The 26,129-nt window shown below is 42.7% G+C and overlaps 1 protein-coding gene across 1 annotated transcript in view; it reads left to right on the top strand.

Annotated features, from left to right (window-relative positions):
• Positions 1–25,623, top strand: part of ATCAY (ATCAY kinesin light chain interacting caytaxin) — a 40,500-nt gene extending 14,877 nt beyond the window's left edge. The window contains exons 3-11 of the mRNA XM_020971334.2: positions 3,771–3,829; positions 6,571–6,792; positions 11,701–11,886; positions 13,015–13,117; positions 16,115–16,246; positions 17,781–17,867; positions 19,199–19,297; positions 21,749–21,784; positions 25,587–25,623. Of these exons, the coding sequence (XP_020826993.1) occupies positions 3,771–3,829; positions 6,571–6,792; positions 11,701–11,886; positions 13,015–13,117; positions 16,115–16,246; positions 17,781–17,867; positions 19,199–19,297; positions 21,749–21,784; positions 25,587–25,623 (961 nt within the window). The remainder of the gene's footprint in view (positions 1–3,770; positions 3,830–6,570; positions 6,793–11,700; positions 11,887–13,014; positions 13,118–16,114; positions 16,247–17,780; positions 17,868–19,198; positions 19,298–21,748; positions 21,785–25,586) is intronic.
• Positions 25,624–26,129: the final 506 nt, after the last annotated feature.

Below are 26,129 nucleotides of genomic sequence, written 5' to 3'. Positions count from 1 at the left end.
TTGGATCTAAGTTCAAATCTGCCCTCAGACACTTACTAGTTGTGTGACCCTGGGCAAGTCACTTAACCCTGTTTGCCTCAGTTTACTCATATATAAAATAGGTCTAATAAAAGCACCTTCCTCTCAGGATTGTCATGAGAATAAAATGAGATATTTGTAAGTGCTTTGTAAGCCTGAAAGTGTTATATAAATAGTAGCTATTATTACAATTAGGGCAGCTAGAGGGCATGGTGGATAGAGTATAAGGCCTGGAGTCAGGAAGACTCATCTTTCTGAGTTCAAATCTGGCCTTAGATCCTTACTAGCTGTGTGACCCTGAGCAAGTCACTTAACCCTGTTTGCCTCAGTTTCCTCATCTGTAAAATGAGCTGGAGAAGGAAGTGGCACACCACTCCAATGTCTTTGCCAAGAAAACCCCCAAATGGGGTCATGAAGAGTTGGACAGTACTGAAAACTGACTGAACAACAAAATTATTACAGTTGTCTCAGACTCCTTTCAACTCTAGTTTCCATGATAAGATTTTCCCATGCCTATAGCTTCACAAGATACCTCCAAGCAATTATAGAAGAATAGATTTAGAGCTGAAAAGGATGATAAAGATCATAAAGACCATAAAAGGCTGGTGGTGCAAATTCATATAGAAATGAGGGGCACCCAACTTTACATAAGGATCTTGGTGGGACACATATTGGATTGGTTTTTAAATGCTATGTTACCTGTGTTTTATTATAATTTTATTTATTCTGTAAACATTTCCCCCATTACATTTTAATCTGGTTCAAGCCTCACATGGCACCAGTGTTACAGGCTTGACACCAAGGTCCACAAACAGTGAGTGAATTGCCCAACATCCTATAGATCCTGAGTAGCGAGGCCATACTTTGACATTGGCAGTGAGGGCAGCGCTTTGTAAACTTTAAAGCACTACAGAAATATGAGGCATTGTTGTTATTATGCCTTATGGGAGCCTGGGGAAGTCACTTCCCTCTTATGGGCCTCAGCTTTTCAAATGTGGAGAGTGGTAACACTCACACCATCTACCTCACATGGTCGCCGTGAAGAAATACTTTGAAAACTTGATGTACCATAGAAATGTTAAGTCGTTAATATTATCGAAACAGATACAAATACAAGCAAGCAAGCTGACCCCTGACTTCAAAGAGCTTCCATTCTAACAAGTTAAACATTACATAAAGGGTAGTTAGAGTTGGAAAGACGGTTGTCTAGGAGTGGCATGATTGCTGGTTCTCGGCATGTAAGGTGGAAGCTCACCCATCACAGCCCAGGGTCCTGGGGACAGAATCCCAATTCCGGTGGGAGGAGGAGAAGGACGGCTAAGCACAAAACTCTTGAAATCGGTGTCTCTGCTTGGGTAGGGGCTTGTCTTTCCTGCTAACTTTTGACCATTTAAATTGCTCAGAGGTTGATAATCGAGACCTTTTGACCAAATCTGTTTTGGATACATTTCCTTCATGATCGAGTCAAGACCGACTCAGTCTGAAGGAATTAATGCCCACATCCCCTGTTTCTACTTGCATGGATCAGTCTACATATGGGGGTCTCAGAGGCATTTGCAAAAAAAAGCAAGACTGGCCAGTTAACGTTGAAAGCAATAGCCTTTATCACAAGTGCTGTTACTGCACATGAAGGAAAGCTTAATGGAACCCCTAGAGGTTGCCAGGGTGGGAATACAGAGGGGAAGAAAGGGGGACAAGGGCAAGATAGAGCCAGAGTGGTTGACAGATTTCTTTAGGCTTTAGCAGGCAGGTCTTGACACTCCCAGCTTCAGGTCTCTAAGTTACTTCTAGTCAGTGTGAGGGATGACTGTGGCCTTATCTCTTCCACAAGAGCATCACTCAGGCCCATACATATGTGCACGTGCATGCGCACACACACACAGACACACACACACACATACACAGAGCCAAGACCTTCTAAACTGAGGCCACATACTATGGCACAGTGGACAGAGTTCTGGGCCTGGGGTCAGGAAGACATGGCTTCAAGACCTCCCTCTGATCTATACTGAGTGTGTGACCATGGGCCAATCATTTAACCTCTCTCAGCCTCAGTCTGCTCATCTGTAAAATGGGAACAATAACAAAATCTACCTTGTAGGGTTGTTAAGAAGACCAAATGAGATAAAATATGTAAAGCTCTTTGCAAACCTGCAGTGCTTTCTGCATATATATTGCACTATGCAGCACTGTGTAGCATAGCCTCTGTTTAAATGTATTTGGGGCTTGGCGGCCTGGGACAAGTCATTTATCCTGGGCGTCAATTTCCCCTTCTGAACTGAGGCAGAGAGGGAGTGTAGCATAACACTTCCTAAACACTTCCCTTTAACTGAGCCTTTTTCTGTAAAAGCGGGGTGAGGATTCTTCCTGCCTCCCTCACAAGATTGTCAGGGGGATTATGGATTGAGAGCCAGAAGGGGCCTCAGGAACTGTCTGAATCCAACTCCCTTATTTTACGTTGAAGGAAACTGAGGGGAGGGGAGGGCGTTAAACAACTTGCCCAGGTTCCCACAAGTGCTGATGACCCAGAGGTAAGTTTTGAACCCAGCTCCTCTCACTCTAGATTCCTTGTTCTATCCACTGCAGCACAACCAAAGGAATTAAGGAGTACCTTGTGGCCTGATTTTTTGGCACCTTCTCTTCCTGTAACTTTCCCCATCAATGCTAGACTTGTCTATGACATCCCCCTTGAACTTTTAAGAGTTCGGACAAAGCTTCAAAACCCTGGAATACGATACCAAGATATCTGTCAGCAATCCTTCCTTCATGCCCAACCCTGTGCTAGGCTCAGTGGGGATACAAGATAAGCAGGTGACCCTGAGTCCATGCCCTGGAGAAGGTGACAGTCCAGCTGGGGAGGTAAGATTCACACCCAAGAATCAATTAGAGAACAGCAGATAGGATATGAAAACAAACACTTGTTTACATGATACAGACATATGGAAGAGGGAGGAGACACACTCCCTCTTCCATCTGGGGAGGCATGTTAATTGTATTCAAGTATTTGGAAGGCCATCACATGGAAGAGGGATGAGAGTGTTCCCTGCTCAGCCCCAGAGAACAGAGCGAGGAGCAAGGGGTAGAAATTAAGGTAGATTTGGCATTGACATTAGAAAGAACTTCCTGACAATCATAGTTATCCCACACTAGAATGGGAAAGTTACTGAGTTTTCTGTCACTAGAGGTATTCAAGTAAAGACTAGATGACTACTTTCTGGGGATGTTGTAGTGGGGATTTTTGTTCAGATATGGGATAGACTAGCTGCCTTCTGAGTTTCCCTGTAATGCTGAAAGCTTTTGTGAAGTTACAGGGAAGATGACTTTCACTCAGTAGGAGGAAGAACTTCCCAGAGGAGGTACCAAGTTGTCTCTGACTAGAAGTGTCCAAGTAAAAGCTGGATGGTGCTTGGGATGTTGTAGAGGGAATTCCCGCTTAAGTATGGGTGAGACTGAACCCTCCCTAATAGCCCTTCAGACACTGAGATGCTCACTCTTTAAAAACAGCAGGGCTCAGCTAATGAGCTAAAGTTAGAAGATCCTTCTGAACTTGTATGGTCTATACTGCTATGACATTTCAAGCCAATTGAGAATTGAGCGAACTTTGACTGAACACTGACTGATGATAGAAAATGTTATTTCTTTCCTTCCCCGAATGCGCCTTTCTGAACTTGCTTTGTTCAACACATCCTGCTGGCTCTGCCCTTTGCTCTGACTGCTGGCCATGATTGATGCTTCCTGGGCTGGTCTGACAGACCTCTCCCAGAAGAGACAGGGATGGACACCCTTGGAAGCCCCATTGAAGACACATCCTGTAAGTATCTACCTCAGTTTGCTCATCTGGGTTTGCCAGGAACACTGATTTATGAGTTTTGTCAATGATGGAAATGAATTTTGGTCAATTTGTAATCCTAGGAGACTGAATGTCAGGACACTGGGGTCTGAGTCCTGGCTCTGCCACCAACTTGCCCTATGACCTTGGATAAGTCCCTTCCCCTCCTGAGGGTAGAATAAGAGGTAGGATCCAAATCCAGGTCCTCAGACTTCAAGATCAGTGCTCTTCCCTCTATACCCCAGGAAGTGATCCTCCTCACAGAGCTGCTACCCCTATGCCTAACAGAACAGTCCTACCATTGAGAGAATTATTGAACCACAGGTGCTGATAATTAGTCCCATGGATTTTCTTGAGGAGCTCTGCCCAATATCCCATTAACAGATCTGTGACCTCCTGTCTAGGCTGCCAAGGCACCTTCAGGGTCTTTCCGTATGCCCTGCAGCTGAACTTTCTTTTATGTGCTGTCTCCTCCAGTTAGAGTGTGAGCTCCTTCAGAGCAGGGACTGTCTTGCTTTTTCTGTTTACATCCCCAGCACTTGGCAGTTGCTACCACAGAACTGTAGTCCTATCCCAATTATCCCCTATTCCCAATTTGCATCTGCCACTGATCAGCTCCAAGGACCTGCATGACCCAGGAATCTTGTTCCCTTTCCCCTTTGTCAAGTGGCTCCATAAGTATTTGTGAAGTGCAGCAGGAGCCTGTTCGAACGTAATCTACTAGGCAGGTTCAGATACAGCATGGGGCAAAGTATTTCCTGACACATAACAGCCACATACAAGAAAAGAACCGGTAAGACAGCTAGCTTTGGCCTAGCAACTACATGACATAACAGCTGGGCTGAATTTTGAATTGACAACACTTTGAGGTAAATTTGATGAATGACTTGTTTAAAAAATAAATAAATAGTGAATTTAAAAAAAATCAAAGAAGAGAGGAACTGGCTAATATTAATGAATAGCTCACATGTTGGATGACAGATTTGAGATACAAACAGATCCTGACAGGCTTGAATATATGTTCATCTGACTCTAATAACATAAAATTTAATGGTTAATTATTAATTAGTTAATTTAATAATTAATGAAATTTTAGACCCCCCAAAAAATTTCTAACCAGTACATGTCCTTTGGCCCAGCTATACTACTGACAAGCCTATAACCGAAAAAGATCAAAAAAGAGGAAAAGGCTCCTAGATCTACCAAAACATTCATAGCTGCTCTTTCTGGGCTACAAAAAGCTGAAAATGAAAAAGAATGCCCATCAATTGAAGAGGGGCTAAGTAAGTTGTGGTTTACGAATGTGATAGAATGCTACTGATCTTTAAGAAATGTTCAAATAGATGATTTCTAAAGAGCACGGAAAGACTTCTACGAACTGATGCAGAGTTAAGTGAGCAGAGCCAGGAAAACAATCTATACATTAAAAACAGCATTGTAATGACAAACAGCTTTGAAAACTGTCAAAATTATAATCAGTACAACGAGCAGCCATGATTTCAGGTAACTGAGGATGAAATGCACTTTCCCTTACAGAAAGGTTATGGATTTAGGGTGCAGAATGAGATAGGCACTTTTGTATACAGCCAGTGAGGGACTTTCATTTGCTTGACTATGCATATTTGTTATAAGGAATTTGTTTTATCTTTTCTCTTTTTTTCCCCTAAAGAAGTGGGAAGTGGAAGGGAAAGAAAATAGATATAAAAAATTGCACTTTAGCCAAAGCATTCATTTTAGATTGTTTTTGTAGATGTCCTTCTCTCTATTTACATTACATTGTGGTAGTCAGCATGTGTATTGTTTTCTTGGTTCTGCTCGCTTCATTTTGCATCAACTTTCTTTCCATGTCTGTCTGGATTCATTATATTAATCCTTTCTCACAGCATTTCTTCCATCACAACAACATGCCCCAATTCATTTAACCATTCCCCAATTAGTGGATGTCTTACTAGTCCTTTGCTACCACAAAAAGTGCTGCTATGAATATTTTGGCATATAGGGAACCTTTCTTTTTTATCAGAGACCTCCCTGGTATAGGCCTAGTCGTGGAATCTCTAGGTTAGAGGGTAATGCACATTTTAGCACCTTCATTTTCATAATTCCAAATTGTTTTCCCTAATGGTTGAACTCATTCATAGCTTCACTGATAGCTCATTAGACACATGGGATGTTCTAATCAAACTACTACTAACTTTTCCCTGTGGTTGTCCTGCCCCTCCCTTCTGGCCTCTGTGAATCTGTCCAGGTTGTCCTCCTCCCCAACAGGAACAGGCCTCATCTCCACCCGTAAAACACCTTTCCTTCCATTTCAATGGCCAACTCAGGTGCTACCTTTCTCCCAGGGCCTTCCCCAAATCCCCTTGCTAGAAGTAATCTCCTGGGGCAGCTCGGTAGCACAGTGGATAGAGCACTAGCCCTGCAGTCAGGAGGACCTGAGTTCAAATCTGACCTCAGACATATAATACTTACTAGCTGTTACTTTGGGCAAGTTGATCGCTCGTCCAATTTCTCATGCTTCTCTTTGTACTTTGCACTCTCTTTTCTTCTTCTAACTTGTATCAGAGTTATTTGCATACCCATCTAAATCTACCCCCTCAGAAGAAAGTAAGCTTCGTGAGGGCAGGCACTGTGTTGTTTCCCGTTTTTAATTCTCAGCACTAAACACGTCTTGCACATAATAAAGCCTTAATACATGTTTATTGAATTTTTAAATTTACCTCCAGCTCCTCCAAACACTTTAAACTTCAACGGAGCTTATCGTAAACGAAAGACACTTGTTGCTCCTGAAATCAACATTTCTCTGGACCAAAGTGAAGGCTCTGTCTTGTCCGATGATTTCCTGGACACCCCCGATGACCTGGACATCAACGTGGATGACATCGAAACTCCAGATGAGACAGATTCCCTGGAATTCCTAGGAAACGGCAATGAGCTAGAGTGGGAAGGTAATGGTCTTGCCCTACAAGTGTTATTTTGGCTTTAATTCCAAGAATGTTGGTGCTAGAGTTAGGAGAGATCTAAGTTCGTATGGACTTCTGTAATATACCAGCTGCTTGACCGTGGAAAAGTCAGCCTATCTAAAGCTCAGTTCCCTCATCTGTAATGGGAATAATAATTCTAATGCTCATCTCCTAATGTTCTTGTGAGACTCAAAAGAGATCATGAGAATAAAGTACTCAGCAAACCTTAAAGTGCTGTCCCACATAAATGTCCTTTATCACTAGTGACTATAAACCAGGCCTCTGGTTGAAGACTTAAAAGAGTAATTCATTTCCTTATTGCTGGCTGCACTGTGAAAAACCAACTCATCTTGGAACCTGTCTCAATCCTTATTTTGTTTTCTCAAGATTTCTTCACTTGATACTTACTAGCTGTGTGACCCTAGGCAAGTTACTTAACCCCAATTGCCTTAAAAAAAATTTCTTTAGTGGATCATCCCACCAAATTATATTATTGTGGGGGCTGAGTGTCATTTTGGGCCTCCCTCAAGTTCTCCATATGTGTGTTAGAAGCAACTTCAGAAGCTTACCTCTGTTAGCAAGAAACACAGAAACACAAAATTCCTGAGCTGAAAGGGACTTAGAACACCAAATGCTAGATTAAAGAGGGCTCCTGGAATATAGAATGTCATATTAGAGCTGAGAGAAACCTTAAAACATAGAATTTCAAAGCTGAGAGGAACATAAATATCATCTAGTCCAGTGCCCGCATTTTACAGTTGAAGAAACTGAGACCCAAAGAAGGGAAAGGATTTGAACAAGTTCACAGCAGGAATAAATAGTAGATTCAGGTCTTCTGACTTCAGCTCCAATGTTCCTTCGGCTATACCATGGCTAGTCCAAGTATTGACTCATTGGCAGTATCTCTACTTGGGTCTTTAACTTGGGTCAGACTAAGACAAAAATGTGAAATTTCAGAGGCATCAGGTAAGCACTCGATAAATAATGGGAGATAACATGGTGCAATGGAGTCAAGCAACCTGGGTTTGAGTTTGGCCTCTGCTACAAGTTAGCTATGTGACCACAGACAAATTGTTTCACCTCTCTGGGCCTCAGTTTCCCCATATGTATAATTATGGGATTGGACAAGATAACTTCTAAGGTCCTGTTCAGCTCAATGTTTTACATTCATAGACTCTGGCAAAAGAGACCTTTGAGATCATTTAGTCCACTCCATTTAGTCCCTGCCTCGCCCCTCCCATTTTACTTTTGAAAAAACTGAGACTCAAAAAAATCATGATTTGTTCAGATTTCGCAGAGTCAGGATTCAAATCTAGGTCTTCAGACTCCAAATCTAGGACTCTTCCCACTTTCAAGGCTCTAACCATCGTGTTCTATGTTCTAAGCAAGGCTCCTCCTAGCTCTGACCTTTTTTGTCTCTATAACCAGCTCATCAGGATATGATGATTTTAATGGTTGTTACAATAATTCCATTTCTCTAGGTTTGTTTTTCATAACCCTTTCCCATAATTGCCTTATGAGGCAGGGAGAATTATATCCCCATTTTACAGATGAGGAAGCCAAGGTGAAATGAGTCATTACCCCGTTCACAAAGCTAGTAAGTGGCAGAGGTAGGATTGGCCCCAGAGATTTCCACGATGCCCATTTTAAAAGTAGAATTCAGCCTCAGCCTATCCTCAAATTCCCCTTCTTTCATGACCTGTCACTCTTTACCCTGTCCCAAAGACAAAGATCTCCCAGCTCCCTCTTGACTTAGGTCCTGCCCCACCCCCACCCCCTACCCACCAGGCTCCTTGAAGCTAAAAATACCAGTTCCCAGAGTCTGAAGCAGTCAGTAGTCAGGCTAACCTTAGCCTTTGACAAGTGGCTATTTACAAAGCTACCTTAAGGACAGTTCTAAACAGCTGGTCACCCATGGAGGCTTAAATAGCAACAAAGCACATTCATCCCTTCATTCCATTTGAATTTGTTGGACAAACATTCATTAATCACCTATGGTGTACAGAGTCCTATGCTCAGTGCTGGAGGAGATGCAAAGTTTGGATAAGTCCTAGTTCCTGCCCTCTTCTTGTCACTTAGAGCCTAGTAGGAGAATAACACACAAATTCAGATAAGAATAATATACAATATTATATTATACTTGCATTAGAGTGGCACAAAACAAAATGCTATGTGAAGTTTGGAGGAGAAAGGTAGTTACTAATGGGGGTGGGGGAGAGGAAATCAGGGAAGGCTTCCTGGAGGAGATGGTTGGCCTTTAATGATGGGTACGTATTCAACAGGTGAAAAGGAGGATGGAGAACATCCCAAATATAGGGAGGCAGCATTATGAAGTAGAAAGAGCTTGGGATTTGGAGTCAGAACTTCTTGTTGTTCAGTCACTTTTCAGCCACGTCCAAGTCTGTGATCCCATCTTAGCTGAGATACTGGAGTGGGTCCTTCTCCAGCTCATTTTATGGATAAGGAAACCGAAGATAAGTGACTTGCCCAGGGTCACACAGCTAGTAAGTATCTGAGCCTTCCTGACTTCAGGCCTGGCACTCTATCCACTGTACCATGTAGCTGCCTGGAGTCAGAAGACTCGGGTTCGAATTCTAAGCTAGTACTTGTATGATACTGCGTAAGTTACTTCCCCTTCCTAGGCCTCAGTTTTCTCACCTATAAAGTGATGGTGCTAAACTAAATGATCTCTAAATTCCTTTCCAGATTTATTTAGGAACAGTCAGTAGAGTCTCAGAAGATAAACAAGGGTCCTTTAGTTTGGCTAGACCATCAGGTAGGAGGGTGGTGATATGAGAGGCTTCACAGGCCTTGAATGCCAACCAGAAGAGTTTGAATAGAGAGATGCTGAAAGTTTTTGAGCGGAGAACAAACATGACTAAGTTTATGCATAAGAAAGTGACCACCCTCTGATTACACTAGACCCTTGGTTGGCCTAAGGAATAAACAACCAGCAAGCATTTATTGAACATGCTTAGCCTTACACTAGATACAACCAGGGATAAAGAAATGATGTGAGACACTGTCCTTGGCCACACAAAGATCACAGTCTAGTTTGGGAGGTGACCTTAACACACACAACAACACGGTACAACTCAAGGCAGCACACAATTGAGTTCTAAGCTGTATGATTCAGAGTCAAGGAGTCTGGAGAAAGGTCTGTAGTGCAGGCTATTTCCAGAGTGCATTAAAGTGTCCAAAACCTTTCCTCACAAGTCCAGGAGGTGGCAACTCCATGGATCCTACAGTTGGAGCTACAAGAGACTTTACAGACCAACTAGTCCTATACCCTTAGGAGATTATCTCGGAGGCCACCCAGGCCAGCCTCCTCATTCTACAGAAAAGGAAACTGAGGCTCAGGAAAGGGCAGGGACTCACAAGTAAGGCAAGTTTTAAATAGTTGAGCGAGAATTCACAACCTAGGTCTCTTGACTCCAAAGACGGCACCCTGTCTATCACACCAGATTGCCTCTCTCCATTTCACAGAGAAGGAGCCTGAGGCTCAGAGAGATTAAGTGATCGGCCCAGAAAACGCTCATCACCAAAGACTGGCCGCCAACGTTTGATCACAGAATCTCATGACTTGTCTGTTGTGGCAGGGGAGGGCTATAGTTTTTGCTCTGAAAAAAGAATTCTTTCAACTCATTCAGTTCAACAAGTAACTACTCTGTCCACAGCCCTGGGTGCCAGGTGTTGGGAGAGGTAGAAAAATTAGAAAAGACAATGTCCCTGCCCCCATGCAGCTTACAATACAGCAAAGGGAAAAGAAAAACACAGGTTAACTCTAACATATAAGTAACATACACAGATATCCTAATGCAATAATACATGATAAGTGCCTCAGAGAAGCACAAATGAAATGCTGTATAAGGTCAAAGGGGTAAAGGGTCTTCATTACCAAGGAGGAAGGCAGAGAGAAAGAAGGTTGGATCAGGGAAGACTTCTTGGAAGAAGTGACATTTACGTTGGTCTTATAAAGGCGACAGTGCTGGGTAGTAAAAAGAGCACTTGTCTTGGAGTCACAGAATCACAATGTCACAGAATTTGAGAGTCAGAAAGCACTTCAATAACCACCTAATCCAACCCACGAAGAAAGGAATCACCACTATAACATACCTGACAAAAGGTCTGGCAGCCTGTACTTGGTGACCTCCAAGGAGGGGGGACCCACTCCCTCTCAAAGGGCCCCATTCCACTTTTGAACAGCTCTAATCTCTAGATGACATAGATATTTCTCCCTCTTTCTTTGCTTCCCATATTCAATCATCTGCGCTGGGAATTCCCCATGTGCTCCCATGGCTCATATGAGGACAGGCGAGGGGAGGATTCTGGCCCCATTACCCAAAGAAAAAGGAAGGCAGAAGAGCAAAGACTCTTCCCAACTCACCCAGTCTGATCCTAGTCGGCAGAGTCAGACGACCTGGCTTTGAGCCCCTGCTCTGCCATCGAATAACTGTGTGATCTTGGGCTAACCGCTTGACTGCTGGAATCCTTGGCTTCTTCTGGAAAATCTGGAGATTTTAAAAAATCTGCACTGGTTACTAGGGTTGTTGTAGAAAATGCATTTTGTAATACTGAAAGCACTATAGAAATGGGAGCTATTATTGCTGTTGATGTCTTATCTTCCCCAAATGACGGTAAGTTCTTCCAGGGCAGGAATCATCTTTGTATCTCTACAGTGCCAGGCACACAAAAAGCAATCAATAAATTTCAAGTTCTATGAGGACAGAAATTATCCAAATTTCGCATTCACCAAATGGTGCTCTGCGCATAGAGTTTGATAGATACATTTGTGGACTGCATGGATTTCCACTGAACCAATGGACTTGAGGACAAATGAGAACTCTTTCATCCTCTGCTGCCTGAGAATGACATTTCATGTCCTGCTTTCAGACGACACCCCTGTGGCCACTGCTAAGAACATGCCTGGTGACAGTGCAGATCTGTTTGGGGATGGGGCAGCTGAAGAAGGAGGTGCTGCTAATGGGCGCCTGTGGAGAACGGTCATCATTGGTGAGCAGGAGCACCGAATTGACCTCCAGATGATCAAACCCTATATGAAGGTGGTGACCCATGGAGGTGAGTGCTGAGGAAGCCTTTGGGTTCCTTTATTTTCATCTGTGACACTTTGGCTTAAACATCCATGGGCAGAAAGATTTGGAATGATTTAGAGTGTAACATCTAAGACAGCCACGAGGTGGTGCTCTGCTTGAGCTGTTCTCTCTCTGACCTGCTTAATACACAAAACTGTTATCATCTAGTGTGTTATCTCCTATGGACACTAGAGGACACTCAAAGCCTGAACTATTCCTTTTAAAGGAAAGGAGCTAATTTGCCTTTGGCTTTCAGTAGCCAAAAGCTACTTTCCTCTACCCTCATGCTACTTCCCAAGTTCATATCAAAGGGATGATGCGTGCTTTAATCTTAAATAGAGTTATTGGTTCAATTATCTTGGCTCAGCCCCCATCCCTTAGAATCATTCTCTCTCTGAATTTCCCTCTTCCTTCTAATTCTAATGAATTAAGGCAGATAACATACTGCAGTTTAATTTGTGAAAAATTAATGTACAAGTTGGGAAATGCTCTCAATCCTCATCATGTGATTGCAAGCCCTGATATTTTATGTGAAGCACTTTGAAACATTAGAAGTACCTTACCAAAAAAAGAAAAAAAAAAGATACTTCACATTTCTGTGATTTCACGGATGCAGATACTATCTCCACTAACACAAATTTCATTTCACCCTATGCCTTAGTAGACAGTTGTCATGAGTCATTGTATCAAAAAATATGATCCTGCAGCCCCTCTGAACTTAGTCTGATCCTTGGATAACAATGATACTGTGATGTGTGCATCAGGCCCATAATAAAAATTAAATGGAATAATAATCATTTCACTAGCTGAAGGCAGAGAACTAGGCTTCTTCAGGTCCGTGTCAGCTCTAGGACGGAGGAGCATTAAGTAACATAACTCATGGACCCTTGAAATGTTGGAAGTGGAGGGGGTTTTAGGGACTTCAGAGGGAAAGAGAGGACTTGTGAAACATTTGAGAAATGCGCAAGTTGGGGAGTTGGGAAAGAAGGCAGGGAAGTACTGGCTTGCTTCAAATTCATGCACTAATACAAATCAAAGAGTCGGAAGGACCACAAAGGGCATTGAGTCTGTCTATAGTGTTCAGTCTGTAATGTTCTGTCCGCTTTTCTCCCAGGGTACTACGGTGAAGGTCTGAATGCTATCATCGTCTTTGCAGCCTGCTATCTCCCAGACAGTAACTCTCCAGATTACCATTACATAATGGAAAATCTCTTCTTGTAAGTTGGGTCAGGCAGAAGAGGCTTTCAGCCTCACGGAAGCCTTCTGGCATGGGGGTGCAGACTTATCTGGGAAGGAGGTGACTTTTATGCTGAACACTCCACTGGGTGTGGAAGGAGATAGAAACTTTGGATGGCCCCTACACTCATGGTGCTCCTGGGGAAGTAAGACCCATAGAGATAGCTGCATTTTATAGTATTATAAGTCTGTTACAGAGAAGTGCCAAAGTGCCCTCAGGGACCTAAGGGGCAACCCTCAGGTGGCTTCTTTGGCAGGTGGCATTTTAAGTAAAGGAGGCAGCCTGATGTAATAATAAGCAGGCTGAATTTGGAGTAAGGTGAGACCTGAGTTCAAAGTCTGCATCTGACATTCTCTGGGTGACCATGGGCAACTAAATTAATCTCTCTGAGCTTGAATTTCCTCGTCTGTTAAATGGGTATAAAAATGCATAATAAAAGACATGTCACAGGATTGTTGAGAAGATCAAATGAAAGTATACATGTAAATTGCTACATAATCATGACTCATTATTACTTGAGTTGGGCTTTAAAGGATGATTAGGAAGTCACCAGACAAAGAAGAGAAAGGAGGGCATTGCAGACATGACAACAGCATGAGAAAAGACACTAAGGTAGGAAAGCCTAGGGTGAGCTCAGGGAATAGAGAGTTGTCCAGGTGGCTGAGTCATGGAGTATTTGGAAAGAAGTCATATGAGATAACATTGGAAAGAGAGGATGGTGCCAGATTGTAAAGGTCCTTGAATGTCAAACAAAGGAGTCTGAACTTTTTCTTCTGTGCACAAGAAGGGAGCAGTGAAGGATTTTGAAAACTTGGGCCTCTGACTTTCATACAGTCATGGCTTTAGAGCTGGAAGATGACCAGAGGTCATCTAGTATAAGCCCTTCGTTTTAAAGATGTGAAAAGTGAGAAGTGACTTCCCCAAGACTGCACGGGTGTGACAGAATCACCAAATTTTAGAGGTGGAAAGGACCAACTCTTTGTAAACAAAGGTGTGGAGGAGATGGAGGGCAAGATGTGTTTGGGGGATTTGTCATAAATTCTAAGGACCTCCATCTGATGAAGTCCCCCTCCCTTATCCCAAAGCCCAACTTAGATGGGAGCTTTCCCTGACCTCTCCCTAGATGAAAGTGATATCTTCCTCCTCAAATCCTTTTGCCTAATGATAATAATAATAGTAATAGTAATAGCTAGGAATTATATGCACTTTAAGATTTGCAAAGCACTTTACAAACTTTTATTCATTTAATCCTCACAGCATCCCCATGTGGTAGGTGTTATTATTACCCTCATTTTATAGATTGGGAAACTGAGGGGAGATAGTGTTAAGTGACTTGCCCAGGGTCACACTGCTGGAAAAAAGCCTGAAACAGTATTTGAACGTAGTCCTTCCTGACTCCAAGTCCTATATTCCATTCACTGCACCACTTAGTATATCTACATACATTCTACCATATTTGCATACATGTCATATTCCTTCCCACCTTCCCATTAGACTATAAGCTCTCTGAGGTCAGGAACAGCAGCATTCCTTTTTATCTCTTTATCCTTAGAACCAAGCCCAAGGCCTTGCACATAGTAGACATTTAATAGATGTTTGCTACATTTAATTGAATCTTACTTTCCAAAATAATTCTATCATTCTATGTGTGAGAATAAAGTGGCCCTCGGGGCAGCTAGGTGGCGCAGTGGATAGAGCACCGGCCCTGGATTCAGGAGAACCTGAGTTCAAATCCGGCCTCAGACACATAACACTTACTAGCTGTGTGACCCTGGGCAAGTCACTTAACCTCATTGCCTAGTCAAAAAAAACAAAAGAGAACAAAGTGGCCCTTCACCTGAGGATCCAGACTCAGCAGTGTGCTTGACCAGTATGTAGACCTATCACTGACCACAAAGCATAGCCATGGCTCCCACATTCACCAAAGTCATCCCAAATGCACATAGGTCCTTATTAATATCAGGCTGTCTTTAATAGTGAGCGCCGCTCAGGATGACAGGTCCTTCTAGTGGCAAAAATGGGTGGCCAAAGTGGAGACAACATCTAGGGAAATCGTACTCTTAGAATGTCAGAGCTGGAAAGAACCTTGGGAACATCTGGTCGGATCCCTGTATTTTCACTGATGAAAGGCAACTACATTGTACAGTGGATGGAGAGACGGGCCTCAAAATAGGAAGGCTTGAGTTCAAATCCAGCCTCGGACACTTACTAGCGTGTGACCCTGGGCAAGTCACTTAACCTCTGTTTGCCTCAGTTTCCTCTGCTGGAAAAGTGGGGATAATAACAGCACCTACCACACAAGGTAGTTGTGAAGATCAAATAAGATAATGTTTGTAAAGCATTTAGCACAGTCCCTGACACATATTAAGTGCTATATAAATGTTTATTCCCTCCCTCACTGTTGAGGGAGGAAACCGAAGCTAAGAAGGCAAAAATATTTGCCGAAGGATGCTCGGCAAATTCCCAGTAAAGCCAGGACAAGAATCCATGTTTCCTCAACTCCCTTGCCACCACAAAATTCTGCCTCTCTGTCTACTTATACAAATTGGTGCATGCTATGGACCCATCCACCCTTATCATGTGTGCACAAGAGAGGAAATGGCTAGTTGCATCCTGAGTTAGTGCCAAGCAGAGCAAGAATAGGGCAGCTAGGTGGTGCAGTGGATAGAGCACCGGCCCTGAAGTCAGGAGGATCCGAGTTCAAATCTGGCCTCAGACCAAACACTTGACACTTACTAGCTGTGTGAGCCTGGACAAGTCACTTAACCCCAATTACCTAAAAAAAAAAAAAGAGGAAGAAGAAGAACAAGGCTAGGTAAAGAGTGGCCATCCCCATCAACAGTACAGGGCACCAATGGCTGCCACAAGTGGAAAGTGGCAGTGAGGGTGAGGGGCTGCTGAACCAGCATCAGAGGCAGGTATTTAGTTACAGAAAACAGGGGCCCCATACTCACAGATTCCTGACTTTGATTCCTAGGTATGTCATTAGCAGTTTGGAGCTCCTTGTGGCTGAAGATTATATGATTGTGTACCTGAATGGTGCCACCCCACGACGGAGGATGCCAGGGATTGGCTGGCTGAAGAAATGTTATCAGATGATTGACAGAAGGTGAGCACCAGAGGAAGTGATGCAATGTTGTGGGGAAAGCACTGGATCTGGAGTCAACAAAAAGGGGTTCAAGCCTCAACTAGCTCCACTGAGGCATTTATGTGATCCTGAACAAATCACTTACCTGCTCTGTGACTCAGTTTCCCCATCTGTAAAACAAGAGGGTTAGGCTTGATCTAAATGAGGAAGGTCCTTAAACTTGGATGGGAAAATATAATCTTTATTTTCACTAACTTTTAGTTTTCTTTGTGATCTTTTATGCATTTAAAAACATTATTCTGAGAAGGTCCCATTGGCTTCACCAAACTGCCAAAAGTGTCCATGACACAGAAAAGGTTCATGTAAATAACTTCGGCTTTAGATGATTGCCAAAATACCTCCCAACTCTAAAATTCTCTCGCTTAAGCTCTAATAGCCCTTCTAGATCTGCCATTTCCATGTTCTAAAGACCCTTCTAGATCTGCCGTTCTATGTCCATTAGTATTAGATATTATTGTGTCAATACATCCAGGGTGTGTGATTTCATTGGTATGGAAACTCCCTTTACCACCTCAGATCACCATCTGTCTATAATTGATAGGTGTAAAAGAGTTGCCTGAGAGACAGAGAGGTTAGGTGATTTGTCCATATTCAAGGGCAGCATTTGAATGTTTAATCATTTTTATATTAGCTAGAGCATTGTAATAATAATATTAGCTAGCATTTATATAACATTTTAAGGTCTGCAAAACACTTTGCAAATGTTATCTCATTTCATCCTCATAATAACCTGGGAGGTACGTGCTATTATTACCCCCATTTTATAGATGAGGAATCAGAGGCAGGAAGAATTTGAACTCTTACTGACTCCAGGTCTAACACTCTATCCACTGCACTGTTTAGCTGCCTCCGTGCATAGCAGCGCTGTATCTTATACAAGGTGGGTACTAAAGAAATATGTATCAATTGCTGAGCTTGCTGGCAAATACCTCTGATCCCTGCTACCTAGGAGGCTGAGGTTAGTGGATAGCTTGAGCTTGGAAGTTCTGAGCTTCTGCAGGCTAAGCTGATTGGATGTCTGCACTAAATCTGACACCAATACATAGAGCCCCAAAGAGCAGGGGGCCATCACTCTGCCTAAGGAGAGGCAAACTGTGAGAAACAGAGTATTTCAAAGTTTCTGTGCTGATCAGCAGAGGGTCTGGGGCAGTGAATGAGTGCTTTCAGCCTGGACAAAATTATGAATCCCTGATAGGAAGGAAGGAAGGAAGGAAGGAAGGAAGGAAGGAAGGAAGGAAGGAAGGAAGGAAGGAAGGAAGGAAAGCGAAGGGAGAGGAAGAAGGGAAGAAGGAGGGAGAGAGAGAAAGGGAGAGAGAAAGGAAGGAAAGAGAGAGAAAAAAGAAAGGAAGAAAGAAAGAAAAAGGGAGGAAGGAAGGAAGGAAGGAAGGAAGGAAGGAAGGAAGGAAGGAAGGAAGGAAGGAAGGAAGGAAGGAGAAGGCAAAGAAATGTTTGTTGATTGAATCTTCTTTTTTTTCCTTTTTGCCTTTCCTGACAGGCTTCGGAAAAACCTGAAATCCTTAATCATTGTCCACCCTTCTTGGTTTATTCGAACCGTGTTGGCCATCTCCAGGCCCTTCATCAGGTAAGCAAGGAACCTTCTGACCAGTGTGGGTCAGAGGGGTGAAGCAAAGAGGAGTCTCTCCAACAGAGGTCCCTGATCTCTGACACACAGAAATGAAAAGCAATGGAAGTGTGGTAAAGTATAAAGAACACTGGCCTCAGAGTCGAGTCCCTGCTCTGCCGCTTACTGATTGTGTGACTTTGGACAAGTTTCTCAGAATCACAGATTTAAAGATGTATGGGATTCTAAAGGCCATCAAGTCCAACTCCTTTATTTTGCAGTTAAGGAAACTGAGGCCCACAGAGACAAGGTCACACAGATAAGAAGTGGTAGATCCAAAATCTGAACCCAGGTCCTCTGACTCCAAATATAGGGGTCTTTCCACTGTAACATGCTCTTTCATCTCCCGGCTGAGCCTCGCTTTCCCCATATGTAAAAGGAGAGAATTGTGGGCTAGATGGTCTCTGAACTTCCTTCCAGATTTGATTCAGTGAATCAGCCCCCTTGGGCATTAGTGAGAGCTTTCTCTCTTGTAAGATAATGTATACACATCTTAAAGCAAAAGAGAGAGAGAGAGAGAGAGAGAGAGAGAGGAGAGAGAGAGAGAGAGAAGAGAGAGAGAGAGAATTATCATCATCATCCCTGGAGGCGATGGAGATGATTAAAAGTGATAGCTGGATGACATCCATCAGGATGTCACCTATAGCCTGCATGCTATAGGTGACCTCTATGGTCCCTTCCAGCTGAGGTCCATTCATTCATTCTCTATCTGCCCCTCACTAGCTACGTGACTATGGCAAGTCACTTCTCTACCCCTAAATTTCCTTATTAATAAAGCAAGGGAGTTGGACTAGATCATGTGTTTGTAGCCTTTTAACGTGTCCTAAGCTCCCCTTTGGCAATCTGGTGGAACTTATGGACCCCTTCTCAGAATCGTATTTTTAAATGCATAATATAAAATATATAGAATTACAAAGGAAACTGATTATAATGGAATACATTGGTGGAACTTACAGACCCCTTCTTAGAATTATATTTTTAAATGCATATATAAAATATATAGAATTACAAAGGAAACTGATTATAATGGAATACATTGGTGGAACGTACAGACCCCTTCTTAGAATTATATTTTTAAATGCATAATATAAAATACATAGAATTACAAAGGAAACTGATTATAATGGAATACATTTATAAAAACTTTTTTTAAAAAACCATGTTCAGGGACCCCCAGGTTAAGAACTGCTGACTAAATGATCCCTAGAGTGTCTCTCAGATCACTTTTCATCACTCACCTCCACCCAACTGTGATCAATTTCACCTGTGTCTCTATTGTATTTTCATCCTAGTGTAAAGTTCATCAGTAAGATCCAATATGTACACAGTCTGGAAGAGCTGGAACAGCTCATCCCCATGGAGCACGTGCAGATTCCTGACTGCATCCACCAGTAAGTGTCAGTTCTTCCCCAAAGCCTGGAATAACCACCTCCTGCAGGGCACCCTCTCCATGACCTAGCTTACCAGACCCGATCAGGACCTCTCAGGCCTCTTGCTCATATATACTCAGAGCACATCAGAAGCACTGTGTCCCCTCCTGGGAACCACACATCAAATGCAAAATCTTCTGCTCAGCTCCCTCCCATTCCTCCTTAAGGGCTGGAGGGGGATTCTAGTCTTTCAAAAGTTGTACCAATGGAACTCAAGCTGGGACAGGTCCCACTAACTGAGAAAGACTTCATGTAGGGCGCCTCATGAATGACTGACGTATCTCTTGTCAGAAGGGCCAGTGACTTTCACCACCAGAATGCTGGCCACCAGGTGATGAATTTGTGTGTGTGTGTGTGTGTGTGTGTGTGTGTGTGTGTGTGTGTGTAGAAACTCAGGAAACTATCTGATAAGGGATGTAGAGGGCTGCAATCTGGGTTAGTGGTGGCATTTCCCGTAACAATGAAATAACAGATCCTTTGAAGTCTATACAAATAAATTCTTTAGAACTGGTAAGCATTCAAAGGAAAGAACTATGATGAAGAGGCATCTGGAAACTATGTCTTATGATAAATGGTTGAAAGAACTAAAGGTACTTAAATTGGAGAAGGGAAGATTTAGTTGAAGGGAGAGGGCAACACCCATGATCCCTGTCTATATATTTAAAGGGCCACCATACAGAAGGAATGAGTGGGTTTTGTAGCTCTAGGAATCAGAATTGGGACCATGGGATCTCAGGGTTAGAAGAAACATCAGAAGGCCTTGACATTCAGCAACATGGTCATCTAGCAGTCACAATGATGGGAAATGTAGCTCTCCTGAAACAGTCCATTCCACTTTTAGACAGCCCTGATTGCTACAATATTTGCCCTTATAACAAGTCACAATTTGACTCTGGAACTGTCACCCTTAGTCCATTTCTGCCTCATCGGCTTGAAAGCCCCAATCCCTTCTCACAGCAAGACCTGATGATTCTGCCCTGTGTGCGTCTCTCTCTCAGAATGTTAAAACTATTCAGGTTAGACTGCTGTTAGTGAACAAGCATTTATTAAACACTTAATAAGTATCAGGCACTGTGCTAAGCACTAGAAATACAAAGAAAGAAAAAGAGAAAAAAGTCCCTGTGCTTAAGGAGTCCACATGCTACTGGGGAGGACATCATTAAAATAACTATTTGCAAATGAGATACGTACAGTGTAAATAGGAGGTAATCCCAGAGGAAAAGCACTAGCAGTGGGTAGGCTAGGAAAGGCCTCCTGCAGAAGGCAGGATTTGAGCTGACTCTGGAAGGAAGACGGCGTTCTGCCATGAGGAGGGACAACATTGCAGGCACGGAGATCAGCCAGTGAAAATGCACAGAATTAGGGCAGTGAGGTGGCGCAGCAGAGAAAACACCGGCCCTGGATTCAGGAGGACCTGAGTTCAAATCCAGCCTCCGACACATAACACTTACTAGCTGTGTGACCCTGGGCAAGTCACTTAACCCCATTGCCTAGCCAAAAAAACAAAAACAAAAAACAAAAATGCACAGAATTGGAAGGTGGAGTGTTGTGTGCAAGGAATACCAAGAAGGCCAATGTGGCCTTCTGGATCCCAGAGTACATGAAAGGGAGTAAAGCTATTGGACCACAAGCCATCCCCAGGTCCCCTTGATTTCGTTATGTCTAGTACTTTCAATTCCAAATGTCTTTCAACATCTGACAGCCAGGGTCCTGCACCCTGTGAATGAGGAAGGGCTCAGAAAAATTGTCAAGGTCACCAACATTGCTCTCCTTCTGACAGAATTATTTTCATCTTCCCCCTCTGTACATTTAATTTACCTTCATTTTTCCTAAGACTATCAGGGGAAATGCTTCTGCAAAGATCAAAACTAAAAGGACGTTTTTGCTAGTCAAAAAAAAAGAATCATCTTCATCTGGGCTGTTCTTTGTGCCTACAACTTCATGGTGCTTCCATGGTTCACGCACCATACAAGAAAAACAGATTGCCCATGTAACCAGATCCCCAACAGTTGCACACAGAGGCCTCACCTGGGTTTCTTTCTCTCCCTCTTGTCAAGGCAATCAGCTCTATGACCACAATATAAAGACCAGTTTAGGGAGCACCAGCCCAGAATTTCTGTATCTCCCTGTCTTTGTCTATGCTAGCCATGCAGCATTGAACCAAGAAACCATCTTCATTAGTTAGTACAACTAATAGCTGCCCTGCCTGTCTGACTATACTAACATGAGCAATACTGGATGCAAAAGTTTTACTGTATATTTTAATCTTATTAGGATATGAAAACAATTGATTCTACACTTTCTACCTAAGGGCACCTAATATGTTCCAGAACAGAAGGATGTAGGACTTCTCTTCATGTTGTTGCTTACAGCTATGAGCTATGTCTTATTCTTTTTCTTTCTTTCTTTCAGATATGAAGAAGAAAGAATCAAGGCCAGGAGAGAAAGGTATGTGACACTTTTGTACATGTGAGCAGGAGGAGTTTGGGGAAGAGTTGGTGGCCATATTGGAATCTAGTAACCAACATACTATAGCTCCACTACCAATGGAATGAGCGTAAAGCAGATTCACAAAATCCTGGAATCCACTACGTTATCAGGAAAATGGAAGAGGTCTTCAATGTAAAAATAAGGGGAAAAGGGGATCTGACATTCTGAGCCACATGAAGAGTTTGGTTGAACAATGGGTGAATAAGACATACAGAATGAAGGAAGAAGGACCACTGAACACTTGGAGCTGAGTAATTGAGATGAGGCCCCTCCTGTAAATTAGAGATTCTTAACTTGGAGTACATTAAATTGGGATAGATAGATAGATAGATAGATAGATAGATAGATAGATAGATAGATAGATACAGGTATGTATCCACATATGTATATATATGTGTGTATCACATATATACATATATCGTTGTTCAGTTATTTCCAGTTGTATCCTACCCTTCATGACCTCATTTGGGGTTTTCTTAACAAAGATACTGGAGTAGTTTGCCATTTCCTTCTCCAGATGAAGAAACTGAGACAAACAGAGTTAAATGACTTCCCCAGGGTAGTAAGTGTCTGAGGCCAGATTTGAATTCAGGAAGATAAAGCTTTCTGACTCCAAGCCACCTAGCAGCCTGTACATACACACACACACACACACACACATACACACACACACACACACACACACACACACACACACATACACACACATATATATGTATATATTGATAACCATGTGCCAATAGAATTGGTTTCCTTTGCATTTTACTTCATGTACTTAAAAATATTATTCTGAGAAGGGATCCATAGGTTTCACCAGACTGATAAAGGATTTCATGATACCCCTGCTGTAGATGGAAAAGCTAGATTCTCTAAAGAGAAAGCATCTGCTTTGCTGTGAATCAATAGGTGGTACCAGGAGAGAGAGGCAGAGGAAGAAAAGATGAGTAGTGGTGGATGAAAACATTTTGCCAATAGGTACTGAGGCTCATGTTTGATGACCTGATATGAACAATTAAAAAGGTCAGCATGTATCTTGCATGTAATAGAAGGGCCTCCCAAAACTTGTCAAACCAGGTGACCACTAATTGCTTCTAATGATTTATGTGGGGACAAATAACACTGTCAGAAGGAACCTTGAAAATATTGCTAGAGATTATGAAACTCCTGTAAGAACCAAAAAAAGGCAGTGTTCAGTTTTTTGTTGCTATTGTTTTTAGTTTTGTCAGAGCCAACAAGAAGATCAAGAAAGGATAGAATCACACTTGGAGTAGGAGGATCAATGAAAAAGAAGGGAGACCCATTCGATGCTTATTTAGGGAATAAGGATTTATTAAGCACCTACAATGTGCCAGGCACTATGCTAAGTACTTTAGAAACATAATTTGATTTGCTGTTTAACTTCTGTTTTCTCTGCCAAAGAGAAGGACTTAAGATTGAGAGTGATGAAACAAATATTGTCAATAGAGAATTGAAACCCAATGAGGAGAGAGTATCCAGCTGCCCTCCAAAGGCGTGTATATATTAGGATGTACCATGCAGGCTCTAGGCCTGACTATGTTGCCCTCAGTGAGTTCAAGTCATCAGGACTGGACCAGCTACATCCTAGGAAACTGAAAGTAGTGAAAGTGGCTGCTGAGATGCAGCCAACAATGCAACAGGACTGGAGACAGGAAAGTTTCTTGATTTTCTAGGAAAGAGACGAGAGTGAAGTCTCCCCCAGCGGACTCACCTTGGCATCCTGATGTGAGGACTTACAAATGGAAACAGTGACGATTAAGAACCAGCACAGATTGACGAATGACAGACTAACCCCACTGCCATTTTGGGCAGGGTTTGGAAATGTCAGAAGCTTAACTTAGTCAACAGTTTGACAGAGTATCTCAGGGAAAATTTTCTTATGAAAAAGATGGACATACCCAGATATCTGATTCAGAGCTACTTATTTGACCAGACTCTAAGAGTTATCAAGAATAGGTTGAGGTCAGATTGGAGGGCGACCTCATTGAGGGTGCCAGGGGTCTGTTCTTGGTTCCATGCTAGTAACATTTTTATCGACTTTGCATGTGCATGCACATGCATATACACACACAAACACATGTCTACTACATATGTATGCTTGTGCACATATATGTGTATGTATAACATGTATACAGGGTGTCCTAAAAGTCTTAGTGTAGTTTTCTGTTATTAAAAGGTTTAAATTGGGGCAGTTAGGTGGTGCAGTGGATAGACCACCGGCCTTGAAGTCAGGATGACCTGAGTTCAAATCCAGCCTCAGACCAAACACTTGACACTTACTAGCTGTGTGAGCCTGGGCAAGTCACTTAACCCCAATTGCCTTAAAAAAAAAAAGAGGAAAAAAAAGGCTTAAATTGCATTAGGACTTTTGGGACACCAGATTAGATAGATAGATAGATAGATAGATAGATAGATAGATAGACAGACAGACAGACAGACAGACTGATCAATAGATTCATATATACCCCTTCTCTCCTCTACACTGCCAATAGTCTAGTGCAGGCCCTCATCACCTCATGCCTTGATTACTGCAATAACTGGTGAGTCTCTCCCTACTCCAATCCATCCTCTGTACAGGACTGTGATTTTCCTAAAGTACATACAGGTTGACCAGGTCACCCCCTACTCAATAAACTCAGGTGGCTTCCTATTGCCTCCAGGATCAAATACAAATCCTCTGTTTAACATTCAAAGCCTTAATAACCTAGCCCCCTCCTACCTTTCCAATATTCTCGTACCTTAATCTTTAATTCTTCGATCCAGTGACTCGGACCTTCTGATTGTTCCACAAACAAGACACTCCATCTCTCAGCTCTGGGCATTTTCTCCAGCTGCCCCCCATACCTGGAATGCTCTCTCTCCTCCACTCTGACTACTGACCTCCTTGGCTTCCTTTAAGTCCCAGTTAAAATCCCACCTTCTGCAGGAAGCCTTCCCTAACCCCTCTTAATTCCGCTTTCCACATTTTAATTACTTCATATTTATCCTGTATATAGCTAACTTTGTATAGAGTTGTTTGTATTTTGTCTTCTCCATTGGATTGTAAGCTCCTTGAGGGAGCCTCATTTTGTGTCCCTAGTACTTAGCACAGTGCTTGGCACATAGTAAATGATTAACAAATGTTTATTGATTGATTTGATATAAAAATAGATATTGATTAATTTGGAAGATTTGCCAAGGAACTATGAAAGCCATAGCAAGAACGTGTTGTAGGTGTGCATGTGGGTTTAGACAATGAAAGAATCAGAGCAAACAAGTATACATAATCAACTTGGGATTGAATGCACATTTGACACTTGGGATGGGAGCATAGAGTATGACCTAAGAGTGAGTATGAATGCTAACAAGAACTGAGAAGCCATGGTATTTTGGAGGAATACCCTAAGAGGAACAGAGACCGGAGAGAACATGCATGGGGTCAGTTGGATCCCAAACACACTATGGGGTGAGCCATGATGAAAAGTTATAAGATCCGGTTTGGGCCAGTATAATTCTTATGGGAATAGGAACTCTTCCTGGTTTCTGTTTTCAGAGGAAAGTACCCTTGGGAGGGGCTGAGATGGGCGCTGGGGGACATGACAAGCAGAGACCTTCAGGAGGAGGCTGGATAACCACATGTTGGAGAAGTATAATAGGGGAGAAGGGCTCCTATTCAGCTCACAGCCTAGGTGCCTTCTGAGGCTATTTTAAGCCCCTCAGTCTCTGAGTCCCTGCGATCACAAATGCGCTTGGTTCCTTACAGGTCAGAAGAAAAGCCAGAGGCAGTGGAGGAGAGGTAAATAATTGATTGTGGTACAATATCTGATAACAGTAAATAGTTCTCATTTCTATGGCATTTTGAGGTTTAAAAATCACTTTCTTCCCAGCATACCCTGTGAAGCTAGTCAGGCAAGGATCATTCTCTCCATTTTACAGATGGGGAAACTGAGGCTCGTGATAGTTCAATCATTTGACTGAGGTCACACAGCTGACAAGTGGAAGATCTGGGTTTTGTAACTCAGAGTCACAAGAAGCAGCATGGCATAATGAACAGCACCATGACTTTAGAGTCAGAAGATGTTTGTTCAAATGCCAACTCTATAATTCACCCACTGCATGACCTTAGACAAGTCACTTCCCTTCTTTAGGCCTCAGTTTCCCGAGCTCTAAAATGAGTCAGCTGGACTGTAGGATGTCTAAGGATGTACAAGGACGTCCTTGCAGTTCTAAATTCTGTCTTCCTCAGTCCTAGTTTCTTTCCATCAGACCTTGGTGGCGAATAGCTTTACCCATCTAGAAGGTCAGC

Source organism: Phascolarctos cinereus, unplaced genomic scaffold, assembly GCF_003287225.1.
Source record: "Phascolarctos cinereus isolate Bilbo 61053 unplaced genomic scaffold, phaCin_HiC Scaffold_4;HRSCAF=312, whole genome shotgun sequence".
NCBI lineage: Eukaryota > Metazoa > Chordata > Mammalia > Diprotodontia > Phascolarctidae > Phascolarctos > Phascolarctos cinereus.
Note: the sequence above shows the minus strand (reverse complement) of the source record. Positions and strands in the feature narration are given on the sequence as shown.